Source organism: Oryx dammah, unplaced genomic scaffold, assembly GCF_014754425.2.
Source record: "Oryx dammah isolate SB20612 unplaced genomic scaffold, SCBI_Odam_1.1 HiC_scaffold_12, whole genome shotgun sequence".
NCBI lineage: Eukaryota > Metazoa > Chordata > Mammalia > Artiodactyla > Bovidae > Oryx > Oryx dammah.
The window spans coordinates 756,621-771,307 of record NW_024070196.1 but is presented as its reverse complement, the minus strand read 5'-3'; the positions used below and the strand labels follow the sequence as shown (position 1 = coordinate 771,307).

The following is a 14,687-nucleotide window of genomic DNA, read 5'->3' as shown; positions in this document are numbered from 1 at the left end:
AATATGCATGATACTTTTACCATTTTACTAATTGTTTGGGGTTTATTCTCTGTAGGTCTTTTCCTTCTCTTGTGTTTCCTGCCTAAAGAAGTTGTTTTCAAGCTGGTCTGGTAGTGCCTAATTCTCTTAACCTTTGCTTGTCTGGAAAGCTTTTGATTTCTCCATCAACTCTGAAGGAGAGTTTTGCTGGGTAGAGTATTCTTGGTTGTAGGTTCTTCCCTTTCATCACTTTAAATGTATCATGCCATTCTCTCTGGCTTGTAGAGTTTCTGTTGAGAAATCAGCCTGATGTGAGTTCCTTTATGTTATTTGTTGTTTTTCCTTTGTTACTTTCAATATTTTATCTTTGTCTTTAATTTTTGTCAATTTGATCACTATGTGCTTTGATGTGTTCCTCCATGGGTTTATCCTGCCTGGGACTCTCTGTGTTTCCTGGACTTGGTTGACTAGTTTCTTTCCTATGGTAGGGAAGTTTTCAGTTATTATTGTCTTCATATATCTTCTCAGGAGCTTTCTCTCTCTCTTCTCCTTCTGGGACTTTTATAATGCAAATGTTGCTGCATTTAATACTGTCCCAGAGGTCTCTCAGGCTGTCTTGGTTTCTTTTCATTCTTTTTTCTATATTCTCTTCTGTGGCAGTGATTTCCACCATTCTGTCCTCCAGGTCATTTATCTTTCTGCCTCAGTTATTCTGCTATTGATTCCTTCACATCTTCTCCATTGTTTTCTCAAGATCCTAGACCATCTTCACTATTCATTACTCTGAATTGTTTTTCTGGAAGGTTGCCTGTCCCCACTTCATTTAGTTGTTTTTCTGGGGTTTTATCTTGTCCCTTCATCTGGGACATAACTTTCTGCTTTTTCATCACGATTCAGTTCAGTTCACTTCAGTTCAGTCGCTCAGTCATGTCCGACTCTTTGCAACCCCATGAATCGCAGCACGCCAGGCCTCCCTGTCCATCACCAACTCACGGAGTTCACTCAGACTTACGTCCATCGAGTCAGTGATGCCATCCAGCCATCTCATCCTCTGTCATCTCCTTCTCCTCCTGCCCCTAATCCCTCCCAGCATCAAGAGTCTTTTTCAATGAGTCAGCTCTTCGTATGGCCTAAGTATTGGAGTTTCAGCTTTAGCATCATTCCTTCCAAAGAAATCCCAGGGTTGATCTCCTTCAGAATGGACTGGTTGGATCTCCTTGCAGTCCAAGGGACTCTCAAGAGTCTTCTCCAACACCACACTTCAAAAACATCAATTATTCAGTGCTCAGCTTTCTTCAAAGTCCAACTCTCACATCCATACACCACTGGGAAAACCATAGCCTTGACTAGACAGACCTTTGTTGGCAAAGTAATGTCTCTGCTTTTCAATATGCTATCTACCTTTCCTTCCAAGGAGTAAGCATCTTTTAATTTCATGGCTGCAGTCACCATCTCCAGTGATTTTGGAGCCAAAAAAAATAGTCTGACACTGTTTCCACTGTTTTCCCATCTATTTCCCATGAAGTGATGGGACCAGATGCCATGATCTTCATTTTCTGAATGTTGAGCTTTAAGCCAACTTTTTCACTCTCCTCTTTCACTTTCATCAAGAGGTTTTTTGGTTCCTCTTCACTTTCTGCCATAAGGGTGGTGTCATCTGCATATCTGAGGTTATTGATATTTCTCCTGGCAATCTTGATTCCAGCCTGTGCTTCTTCCAGCCCAGCATTTCTCATGATGTACTCAAAATATAAGTTAAATAAGCAGGATGACAATATACAGCCTTGATGTACTCCTTTTCCTATTTGGAAACAGTCTGTTGTTCCATGTCCAGTTCTAACTGTTGCTTCCTGACTTGCATATAGGTTTCTCAAGAGGCAGGTCAGGTGGTCTGGTATTCCCATCTCTCTTAGAATTTTCCACAGTTTATTGTGATCCACACAGTCAAAGGCTTTGGCATAGTCAAGAAAGTAGAAATAGATGTTTTCCTGGAACTCTCTTGGTTTTTCAATGATCCAGCGGATGTTGGCAATTTGATCTCTCGTTCCTCTTCCTTTTCTGTCATATTAGCTTTCTGTAATGTGGTTTTTGTTTTAGCTGCTATGGGACTGTGGTTCTTCTTGCTTCTTCTGTATGCCCTCTGATGTAAGAGGCTAAGAGGCTCGTGTATGCTTCCTGATGGGAGGAACTGCTAGTGGGAAAAACTGGATCTTGCTCTGGTGGGCAGGGCCTTGCTCAGTAAAGCTTTAATCCAATTATCTGCTTATAGATGTGGTTGCACTCCCTCCCTGGTAGTTGTTTGGCCTGAGCAACCCAGCCCTGGGGTCTATGGGCTCTATGGTAGAGTTAATGGTGACCTCCAAGAGGGCTTCCATCAAGGATGACCATCCCAGACTACTGTTGCCAGTGTCCCGGTCCCTGTGGTGAGCCCCTGCTGACCCACACCCCAACAGGAAACCCTTCATTTTGGTTCAGTCTTCTGTGGAGTCACTGTTCCTCTCCTCTGGGTCTTGGTGTGCACAAGATTTTTGTTTGTGCCCTCCAAGACTGGATTCTCTGCTTCCCCCAGTCCTGTAGAAGTCCTATAGTCAAATCCTACTGGTCCTCAAGGTCAAGTTCCTTGGAAATTCCTAGTCCCTTTCTTGGATCCCCAGGCAGGGAAGCCTGATGTGGGGTTCAGAATCTTCACAACAGTGAGAGAACTTCTTTGGTATTATTGTTCTCCAGTTTGCAGGTCACCCACCAGCAGGTATGGAATTTGATTTTATCATGATTGCATCCCTCCTATCATTTCTCTGTGGTCTCTTCTTTGTCTTTAGATGTGGAGTATGTTTTTGTGGTGGGTTCCAGTGTCCTCCTATTGATGGTCATTCAACAGCTAGTTGTGATTTTGGTGCTCTCACAGAAGGAGATGCTCTCATTTCTTAATTGTAACAGACAGCATGGGCAATGGGGAAAATTTGGGAAGATAGCCACACTAAGCTTTCAGAACAATTTTTCATTTCTGTCTTATGCCACATCACACAGGACTATCCTCTTTTCCCTTCTGATTACCCCTGTCCTTTTCTTTTCTAGCCCTCCCTTCTCCCAGGAAAGGTGGTTTAGGAGCAGAAAAAATGAAGATCTGTGACTCAGAAGCAAGTGTGTTTAAGTCACCCATTTATCAAGTTCTGCCAAAATCCTTGGCCCCAGGCAGCCCTTTCACAGACTGATCCCCATTTATAGACTCAGCCCAGGTTTCTGGGATGAATTCTAAATGTAGACAGGAAAATTTTAAGAATTTTAGACCAATAATCTGAGACTCCCTTTCTCCTGGATCTTCTAACAAGTGTCTCAGCCATGTGCTGAGCGCATGTCTGGAGCTCCAGCAGCTGGTTTTCAGATGTTGTGATCTTCTTGCCAGGCTGGATTGAACTCATTCATAATAGGCTTCAAGCCTACTATATGTTAGATTCAAATAGGAATTCTAATTTCTGTAATCAAGGGACTGAAATCTAAAATCAAAAAGAAAAACAGCTATATAAACAAATAGTAATATGACATATATAAAGTTCTACATAACTATAAGCACCAGGCTGGAAGTATATATAAAGAACATAAAGGCAGGCTTAACAGAATGTCTGGAAGAGCAGAGAAAGCCTTCACAGAGGAGGTGATATGGAAGGAAAGTGAAAAGCACTGTGAACAGCTGGAATAAGCACACATATAAAGATATAAAGTTATTAGAAGATGGTATACTTAAGAAGTACATGGCATATCAAAGCCAGATTAAGGAGTGGCTGAGCTGGCAGCTGCTAGGGGCCAAGGGAAATTTGAATGGTCCTGGAGCTATAATAAAATGGAGACACTGTCCTTTCCAATCTCTCACTTAGAAAGGTACTAGAAGAAGTTGATAAGTAAGAGTGGAAATGCCAGGAAAGACACAAGAGGCAGAGGGACCAGCAGTCCTCACCATTCCTTCATAATGGGCTCACCTCCCCTACATGGAACTAAAAACAGCGTTCAAACAGTATAAGCTTCAAACTCAATGTTTAGTGGGTGGGTGTGTGTCCTTTTGACCCTGTGGTCCATAATAAAGCACTGATAAACAATGCCGACACATTAGTAAGAATTCTAGATCCTGGCCTCAAGCACTTCATATGTACTAACTCACTCAATCCTCACAACCACTCTATGTAATAGATACTACAATCATCTCCATATTTCAAATGAAGATAAAGAAGCACACAGTTGTTAAATAACTTTGCAAAACTCATACAGCAAGAACAGAACCAACATTTGAACCAAGGTGGCTGCCTCCAGAATCTTCACACTAAACTATCACAGTGGTTTCACATTTTGAGTTTTTACTTAATTCTTTGGAGCAATGGAGACCTGACAAGTTTAGAGTTTTTAAGGAATAGAGCATTTATTTCTGTATGAAGATCACTCCGGAGGAATCTGAGAAGACTAAAAGGAGTCGGGAGAGGCTGAACCCCAAACAAGGATGGCGGCTACCTTCCTCATGAGGACAGAAGACCATAGGGCCTGAGTTTTCAGAGGAGAGAGAGCCTAAGAGTGTCATCAAGATCTGGTAACATGTGTGGGGAGTAGTGACAGACAGAAAATTCAAGGTCTTAATGATCGAGTAAACGAGAGAATAGTGTTTTCTTAGGAAAATATTTATTTCTGGCCATGCTAAGTTTGAGGCCCTAGATGTCACCACATAAAGAGACTGAGTGAGTAAGTAAAGAGATCTGGGAGAATCTGTATAATCAACAACATACTGAAGGTACAGAAGAGGATAGAAACCCAGGGAGAGATATAAGGGTAGCAGATGGGACCCTAAAGGCCAGTGTTTAAGCCAAGGCAGAAGAAGCAGGGAAAGAAACTCAGAAGTGATTTAAAAGGTACTAGAGGAGGTAGAAGAAAGTAGAGTTGTGCAAAGCAGGAGAAAGTTCTGGAGAAGAAAATGTCAACAGTGTAAAATCCTGTAGGAGAAGCAAATCAAATGTGCTGATAAAGGGCCCCTAAATAGGCCAAAAATACTTTCTAAGCAACTGGGTTCCTCCCTCCTGCCCCTACTGTTACATTCAATGTCATAAATTCATGACCAATTCTAGTCGCAGGACTAGTTTCCAGGCCCCAGGCTCCCAGCCTTGACTTTCACAGCCACAGGGAAATATCCCATAGAAGCATTCATGACACTTCTGTATCCTTCATTGTTATGAAGATAATAGATGTATTTCCTCAGACTGGAGGAACAGAACCCAAGAAAACCATACATGTTCTCTACCTTTGTGTTTTGATCCACAATTTTTTTCAGATTTTTCAACAGATGATTATTTGGACCACCTTCTTTCTCATTAACATAAACTATTCTGTCCAGGTCGGGAAAGTTCCGGTTCAGATCTATTCCCTGGGCATTGCTTCGACCCACGAACCAGTCCTTCAGCTCACCAAGCTAAAAAAAAAAATCAGAGGAAAATCATCAGTTATTTATTGTTAATGTTATCATTTATTTAAAGTCTTCATTAATGGCTTTTAAAATGATTTATAAAACTATTAATTTCAACAGTATCCTCCTACAGTGGCACTTCATTATCTAACTGATACACACATGAAAGTATCAGGTTTAAAGCATTTTTTATGGATATTTTCAAAACATTCTCAATGAACAATATTTTAAATGTTAATTATATATATAAGATATTCAACATCAAACTGCATATATGTTAGCTATTAATGTAGATGGCATGTCTCACAGCACACTACTCTTCACTTGGTTTAAGTAAAATACTCACTGTCTCTGAAAACCACAGCAATCTACTTACAAATATTTGAAAGAATAAATTACTAAAGAAAGTTGGGCACTTAAAATGAGTTTAATGTGAATTATTTACATATTACCTCTCTCTTATAGTCTTAATGAAAAAGTGTGAGCTCTGTAACTTCTGTTTCAACTTTGTAAATTGAAAATTTTCTGCTTAATTCTAAACACTTCATTTCACTAATGATATAATCCAGGAACTTAATAAATTTCTAGAATATTCATTTATATTCCATTTTTTGTTTTACTATTAATACTAAATCTCTAATACAGAGATAATGTCCATATTCTTAAAGTCATGTAAGTTCAGATAGCTTAGACTGTGAGGAATCGAAATCTATGAGACAAAAAATAGCAATGACAGTTTTTTGTCCATCTTGATATTCCTGAATATCACTTTAAAATAGTCAATAATTTAATTCTCTATGTACTAGAATATACTAGAATTTTTCTCTGCATAACTTTAGAAATTATATCAACATTGTACTTACAGAAATTCACTGTTTGGGTTTTTTACAAGGTCAAACGGTAATTGAATCTTTTATTTTTAATGTATAAAACAAATTCTTAGCTATAGATCAACATACTAAATATATACTTCAATATGTTCCCATTAAACACAAAAATTATTTCAAACTGTAGAAAACAACAAATAAAATGTCCTGTATCCCTGTCCAAACAAAAAGGGAGCACACTTAATTATGAAAATGTAATTACTACCCAGTTTCCCTAACAGTTAAAATTTACTAAATTAGTTTTTTATTTATGTTAGGAAGGCTTTATTCTGTTTATTTGTTTCTTTTTTTACTTTATGAATCATGTATATCAATAGATAAGAATAGGATTAAGCATTCATAAAACATTATCTAGCCAAATATCCTTATTTCTTGATTTCAGTAGATGGCAATATGATATCATCTCATTTAGAAACAGCAATGTCCTCACTCTTCAATACATGGGCGTAGATAGCTGTCAATCTTCTGGATTTTTAGAAAGGAAGTAACCTAGTGACAAACATGAATGAATAAATATGATTCATTTAACAACAATAACCAAACAATTAAATATTGACTTACAAATTTTCTCATTTGGAATTTCTGTGGAAGAAACCCTCACCCATCATTCCTTACCTTCTGAACTATTTATTACCCAGAAACTGAATACCATTTCACTTATTCTCAGCCCTGCACTCTCTGTAAGCTTCATGTGAGCATATATTCCCTGTCTATAAGTATATATAAAACCTTAAAAAAAAAATTCATGCTCTGCTGTTATCTAACCCACACCCACCTGAGATGCTGCCTTTTCAAAGCCATCAGGGTTCAGGGAAGGCATGATGTGGATTCGGGTGTTGTGGATCAGCTGGACAATTGTCTCATTCCCTTTTTGGTACTCATTGCACAGGTACTGGGCCAGAAAAATGAGCAGCTCCCGTCCGACAGCTTCATTGCCATGCATATTCCCAATGTATTTAAATTCAGGCTCACCTAAAAGCCCAAAAATAAATAGTATAAAGACTTTTTCTATCATACCAAAGAGAAGGCAAATAACACACAGTGTAAAAAAAAGTTGTACAGTTACTAACTTATTACACAAAGATTATAACTTCTTTACCCTCCACAGTTGATGTCTAAGAAATCTAATCTAAGCATAAAATACTTAACATTTCCCTTCCATCTTTTGAGTTCTGTCTTCCCAGTCTCCCACGTATTGTACCCTGAATTTTGATCCCCAAAATCATAAGTCTAAATCCTAAGTTTGAATGTAATTGTATCTGGAGATATGATCCTTAATGAGGTAATTAAGGTTAAATGAGGTCATAACCCAGAAGGACTACTGCCCTTCTAAGAAAATGAAGAGAGAGATAGCAGAAGCAAAAAGAGCTACAATCCTAGAGCCTGCAAAATTAAAGCAACAATCACAGAAATTTAGACAAAATGCAAGTGCAGAGGATTATGTCCTAGATGAAGGAACAAGATAAAATCCCCAGAAAAAAACAACTAAATGAAGTGGAGATAGGCAAACTTGTAAAAAAAAGAAAAAAAAAAAACTCAGAATAATTATAGTGAACATGTTCCACGATCTCTGAAAAAGAATGGAGGCAAAGACTGAGAAGATACAAGAAAAGGTTAACAGAGACCTAGAAGAACTAAAGAACAAACAGAAATGAACAATACAATAACTGAAATGAAAAATATACTAGAAGGAATCAATAGCAGAACAACTGAGACAAATGAGCAGTTAAGTGACCTGGAAGAAAGAATGGTGGAAATCACACTGAAGAACAGAATAAAGAAAAAAGAATGAAAAGAAATGAAGATAGCTTAAGAGACCTCTGGGACATTAAATGCACCAACATTCACATTATAGGGACCCCAGAAGGAGAAAGAGAGAAGACATGAGAAAATATTTGAAGTCATGATAGCTGAAAACTTCCCTAATATGGAAAAGGAAGCAGTCAACCAAGTCCAGCAAGCACAGAGAATCCCACACAGGATAAACAAAAGGAGAAAAATATCGACACATACTAATCAAATTGACAAAAACTAAGACAAAGAAAAAATATTAAAAGTAACAAGGGAAAATGAAAAATAACTCACAAGAAAACACCCAGAAGGCCATCAGATAATTTCTCAGCAGAAACAATGCAAGCTGAAAGGAGTGTCATGATATATGTAAAGATGTGAAAGGGAAGAAAATATAACCAAGAAAACTCGACCCAGTGAGAATCTCATTCAGATTTGATGGAGACATAAAAAGCTTTACACATAACTAAAAGCTAAGAGAACTCAGCATCACCAGACCAATTTTACAACAAATGCTAAAGGACTCCTCTAGGCAGAAAAGAGAATAGCAATTCTAAGGAAAAATAATTCTACACATTCAGTTCAGCACATTTCACTCTGTCATGTCCAGCTCTTTGTGACTCCACAGACTGCAGCACACCAGGCTTCCCTGTCCTTCAGCACCTCCCAGAACATGCTCAAACTCATGTCCATCGAGTTGATGATGCCATCCAACCATCTCATCCTCTGTTGTTCCCTCCTCTTCCTGTCTTCAATCTTTTCCAGGATCAAGGTCTTTTCCATTGAGTCGGCTCTTCTCATCAAGTGGTCAAAGTATTGGAGCTTCAGCTTCAGCATCAGTCTTTCTGATGAATATTCAGGGATGATTCCCTTTACGTTTGACTGGTTTGATCGTCTTGTAGTCCAAAGGACTCTCAAGAGTCTTCTACAGTGCCACAGCTCAAAAGCATCAATTTTTTTGACACTCATGCTTTCTTTATGGTCCAACTCTCACATCCATATATGACTAATGGAAAAACCATAGCTTTGACTAGATGGACCTTTGTTGGAAGTAATGTCTTTGCTTTTTAATATGTTGTCTAGGTTTGTCATAGCTTTTCTTCAAAGGAGCAAGCATCTTTCAATTTCATGGTTGCAGTCACCATCTGCAGTGATTTTGGAGCCCAAGAAAATAAAGTCTCTCACTGTTTCCATTGTTTCCCTCTTTTTCATAAAGTGATAGGACCAGATGTTATGATGTTTGTTTTTGAATGTTGAGTTTTAAGCCAGCTTTTTTCATGCTCCTCTTTCATTTTCATCAAGAGGCTCTTTAGTTCCTCTTGCTTTCTACCATGAGATTGGTGTCATCTGCATATCTGAGGTTATTGATATTTCTCCCAGCAATTTTAATTCCAAAGTGTGCTTCATCCAGCCCAGTATTTCGCATGATGCACTCTGCATACAAATTAAGTAAGCAGGATGATAATATACAGCCTCAAACTACTCCTTTTTCAATTTGGAACCAGTCTGTTGTTCCATGTCCCATTTTAACTGTTGCTTCTTGACTGGCAAACAAATTTCTCAGGAGGCAGGTAAAGTGGTCTGTATTCCCATCTCTTGAAGAATTTTCTACAGTTTGTCATGATCCACACAGTCAAATGCTTTGGTATAATCAATAAAGCAGAAGTAGATGTTTTTCTGGAACTCTCTTGCTTTGTCTATGGTCCAAATGATGTTGGCAATTTGATCTCTGGTTCCTCTGTCTTTTCTAAATCCAGCTTCAACATCTGCAAGTTCTCAGCTGACATACTGTTGAAACCTAGCTTGGAGAATTTTGAGCATTACTTTGCTAGTGTGTGAGAAGAGTACATTTGCATGGTAGTTGGAACATTCTTTGGCATTACCTTTCTTTGAGATTGGAAGGAAAATTGACCTTTTCCAGTCCTTTGGCCACTGCTGAGTTTTCCAAATTTGCTGGCATATTGAGTATGGCACTTTCACAGCATCATCTTTGAGGGTTTTAAACAGCTCAACTGGAATTCCATCACCTCCAGTAGCTTTGTTTGTAGTGATGTTTCCTAAGGCCCACTTGTTTGCATTCCAGGATGTCTGGCTCTAGGTGAGTAATCACACCATCATAGTTATCTGGGTTATGAAGATCTTTTTTGTATAGTTCTTTGGTGTATTCTTGCCACCTTTTCTTAATATCTTCTGCTTCTATTAGGTCCATATAGTTTCTGTCCTTTATTGTGCCCATTTGTACATGAAATATTCCCTTGGTATCTCTAATTTTCTTGAAGAGATCTCTAGTCTTTCCCATTCTATTGTTTTCCTCTATTTCTTTACACAGACCACTGAGGAAGGCTTTCTTATCTCTCCTTGCTATTCTTTGGAAATCTGACAGTTTCCATGTTGAACAGTTCTATGATGACCTATAAGACCTTCTAGAACTAACACCAAAGAAAAAAAGATGTCCTTTTCATCATAGGGAACTAGAATACAAAAGTAATAAATCAAGAAATACCTGGAGTAACAGGCAAGTTTGGCCTTGGAGTACAAAATGAAGCAGGGAAAAGGCTAACAGAACTTTGCCAAGAGAACACACTAGTCATAGCAAGAGATGACTTTATCATTGGACTTCACCAGATGGTCAATACTGAAATCAGATTGATTATATTCTTTGGAGCCAAAGATGGAGAAGCTCTATACAGTCAGCAAAAACAAGACTTGGCGCTAAATATGGCTCAGATCATGAACTTCTTATTGCAAAATTCAAACTTAAATTGAAGAAAGTGGGGAAAACCATTAGATCATTCAGGTATGACCTAAATCAAATCCCTTACGATTATACAGTGGAAGTAACAAATAGATTGAAGGGATTAGATTTGATATACAGACTGCCTGAAGAACTATGGACAGAGGTTCTACACATTCAAACTATTATATCAAAACCTCATGGGAATAGGAAACCCCAAAGCTACAATAGTCATACACACACAAAAGAAAAAGCAATACAAGCACAAAAATAAAGATGGTAATCAAACCACAAGAGATGAGAACAAAAGAAGAAGAGAAGAAAAAAAGACCAATGAAAACAAATCCAAAATATTAAGCAAATGGCAATAAGAATATACATCTCAATAATTACCTTAAGTATAAATGTACTAAATACACCAACCAGAAGACATAGACTGATTGTGTGGATTTAAAAAACAATATCTTTATATATGCTTTCTAAAAAAGACCTACCTCAGACCTAGGGACACATGCAGACTGAACATGAGGGGATGGAAGAAGGTATTCCATGTAAATGGATATCAAATGAAAGCTGGAAAATCAATATTCATAGCAGAGAAAATAGACTTTAAAACAAAACTGTTACAAGAGACAAAAAGGGACACTACATAATGATCAAGGGATCAATCTAAGAAGGTTTAACAATTGTAAGTATACATGCACACATCATAGGAGCACCTCAATATATAAGGCAAATAAGAACAGCCATAAAGGGAGAAATTAACAGTAACACAGTAATAGTGAGGGAAGTCAGCACCCAATTTTCATCAATGGGCAGATCATCCAAACAGAAAATCAATATGAAAACACAGGCTTTAAATGACAAATTAGACCAGATGGACCTAATTGATATTTATAGAGCATTCCATCCAAAAGCAGCAGATTACACATTATTTTCAAGTGCACATGGAACATTCTCCAGGATTGACCACATGCTAGACCACAAAGCAAGCCTTAAAATTTAAGAAAACTGCCATCATATCAAGCATGTTTTCTGATCACAACATTATAAGATTAGAAATAAACTATAAGAAAAAATATTAAAAACACAAACAATTGGGGCTCAACAATATTCTACTAAACAACCAATGAATCACTGAATAAATTAAAAAATACCTAAAGACAAATGAAGGTAAAAGCACACTGATTCAAAACCTATGGAATGCAGCAAAAGCAGTCCTAAGAGGGAAGTTTACTGCAATACAATCTTACCTCAGGAAACAAGAAAAGTCTCAAGGAAACAACTTAACGTACATCTAAAACAACTAGAGAAAGAAGAATAAGTAAAACTTTAAGTTAGTAGAAGCAAATAAATCATAAAACTCAGAGCAGAAATTGATGAAACAGAGACCAGAAAAACAACAAAGATCGATGAAACTTGAAGCTGGTTCTTTGAAAAGATAAAAAAGATTGATAAACCTTTAGCCAGACTCTTCAAGAAAAAAGGGAGAGGGCTCATATCAATAAAGTTAGAAAAGAAAAAGAAGTTACAATTGACACCATAGAAATACAAAGGATCACAAGAGACTACTACCAGCCACTATATGCCAATTAAATGGATAACCTGAAAGAAAAATGGACAAATTCGTAGAAAGATAAAGTCTCCCAAGACTGAATCAGGAAGAAATAGAAAACATGAACAGACTAATCACAACACTGAAATTGAAACTGTGTTTTAAAATTTTCCAATAAACAAAAGTCCAGGACCAGCTGGCTTCATAGTTGAACTCTATCAAACATTTAGAGAAGACTTACTATCTATCCTTCTAAGAGGATTAGCAGTCATGTAGGAAGGCCAGGGTTCCCCAAGAAGCAGGAGGAAATAAACTGCAAGTGGCAGACATTTTTTTCTCTTCTAATTCTGTGCTGTCATGATGTCATCTGGTTCTGCCTGAACTTAACTTTTCTCAAACCTTGAGCTAACCCATGCGTTTTTCTCCTGGAAATGTTTTTCTTAAGCAATGTTAATGAACTATGTATTTGCTTGGAAATCTGCCTTTCTTCAAGATTCATGTCAATTGTTTTATGGCCCAGGACTACTCCCTTTGTGCCAGTGCTATCTCAAAAGCATGTTGTAGGTGAGGGGGCCATGTGCAACTCTCTCAGTCTTGAGATATTTCTTTTATCCGATTAGCAGCTGCAGTGTAGGAGACCTGGGTTCGATCCCTGGATTGGGAAGATCCCCTGGAGAAAGAAATGGCAACCTACTCCAGCATCCTTGCCTGGGAAATCTCATGGACAGAGGAACCTGGTGGGCTGCAGTCCTTGGGGTCACAAAGAGTCGGACACGACTGAGCAACTAACGCTTAATGCTAACAGGTATATAACGCTTTGCTAAGAGCTCATCCGAAGAGTTGACTCATTAGAAAAGACTCTGATGCTGGGAGGGATTGGGGGCAGGAGGAAAAGGGGATGACAGAGGATGAGATGGCTGGATGGCATCACCGACTCGATGGACGTGAGTTTCAGTGAACTCCGGGAGTTGGTGATGGACAGAGAGGCCTGGAGTGCTGTAATTCATGGGGTCACAAAGAGTCGGACACTACTGAGTGACTGAACTGAACTGAACTGAAGAGCTTGCAAGGGGGCACTCTTTCTGTCCCCTTCTGATGTCTATGTCAGAAGCTTTCTCTATCTCTTTTATACCTTAATAAAACTTTGCTACACAAAAGTTCCGAGTGATCAAGCCTCATCACTGCCTGTGGATCAAAATCCTCTCCTCCAGAGGCCATGAATCCTGGTTTCATTCACAGCTTGCAGCCAGAGCCTTTCACTTCTGAAAATGTTCCAGAACAACTGCAAAGGCAGAACAATTCCCAAACTCATTCTGTGAGGCCACCATCACCCTCGTACTAAATATCACAAAAAAGAAAATTACAGGCCAATATCACTGTAAAGAATCTGCCTACAAGGTAGGAGACCTGGGTTTGATCCCTGGGTTGGGGATATCTCTTGAAGGAGGGCATGGCAACCCACTCCAGTATTCTTGCCTGGAGAATCCCCAAAGACAGAGCATGGCAAGCTAGAGTCCATGGGGTTGCAAAGGGTCAGACACAACTGAGCAACTAAGCACACATGCATATCACTGGTGAACATAGATGCAAAAATCCTTAACAAATATTAGAATTCTGAATCCACAATCAGTTAAAAAGGATCATGTACCATGATTAAGTAGAATTTATCCTAGAGATACAAGGATTTTTCAGTATCAGCAAATCAATCAGTATGATATACCACATCAACAAATTGAAGAATAAAAACCATATGATCATCTCAATAGATGTGGGGAAAGTTTTTGATAAAATTCAACAGCTATTTATGATAAAATCTCTCCAGAAAGTTGTCATACAAGGAACATACCTCAACATAATAAAGCCCATATACAACAAACCTGCAGCTAACATCATACTCTATTGTGAAAAGCTGAAAGCATTTCCTCTGAGATCAGGGGCAAGATAAGGATATCCACTCTCACATTTATTCAACATAGTTTTGGAAGTCCTGGGTAAAACAATCAGAGAAGAAAAAGAAATAAAGGAATACAAGTTGGAAAAGAAGAAGTAAACTGTCATTGTCTGCAGATAACACAATACTATACATAGAAAATCCTTAAAATGCTACCAGGAAACTACTAAAGCTCATCCAGGAACCTGGTAAAATTACAGATTACAAAATTCATACACAGAAATCTTTTGCATTTCTATACATTAACAATGAAAGAAAATTTCAAGAAACAATCCCATTTACCACTGCACCAAAAAGAATAATATACCTAGGAATACACCTATCTAATGAGAAAAAGACTGTACTCTGAAAAC

General features: G+C 38.1%; 1 protein-coding gene across 1 annotated transcript in view; it reads right to left on the bottom strand.

Moving 5' to 3' along the window:
- Positions 1–14,687, bottom strand: part of CPE (carboxypeptidase E) — a 148,772-nt gene that overhangs the window by 38,956 nt on the left and 95,129 nt on the right. The window contains exons 2-3 of the mRNA XM_040251326.1: positions 7,079–7,275; positions 5,255–5,422 (exon numbers count right to left, since the gene is read on the bottom strand). Of these exons, the coding sequence (XP_040107260.1) occupies positions 5,255–5,422; positions 7,079–7,275 (365 nt within the window). The remainder of the gene's footprint in view (positions 1–5,254; positions 5,423–7,078; positions 7,276–14,687) is intronic.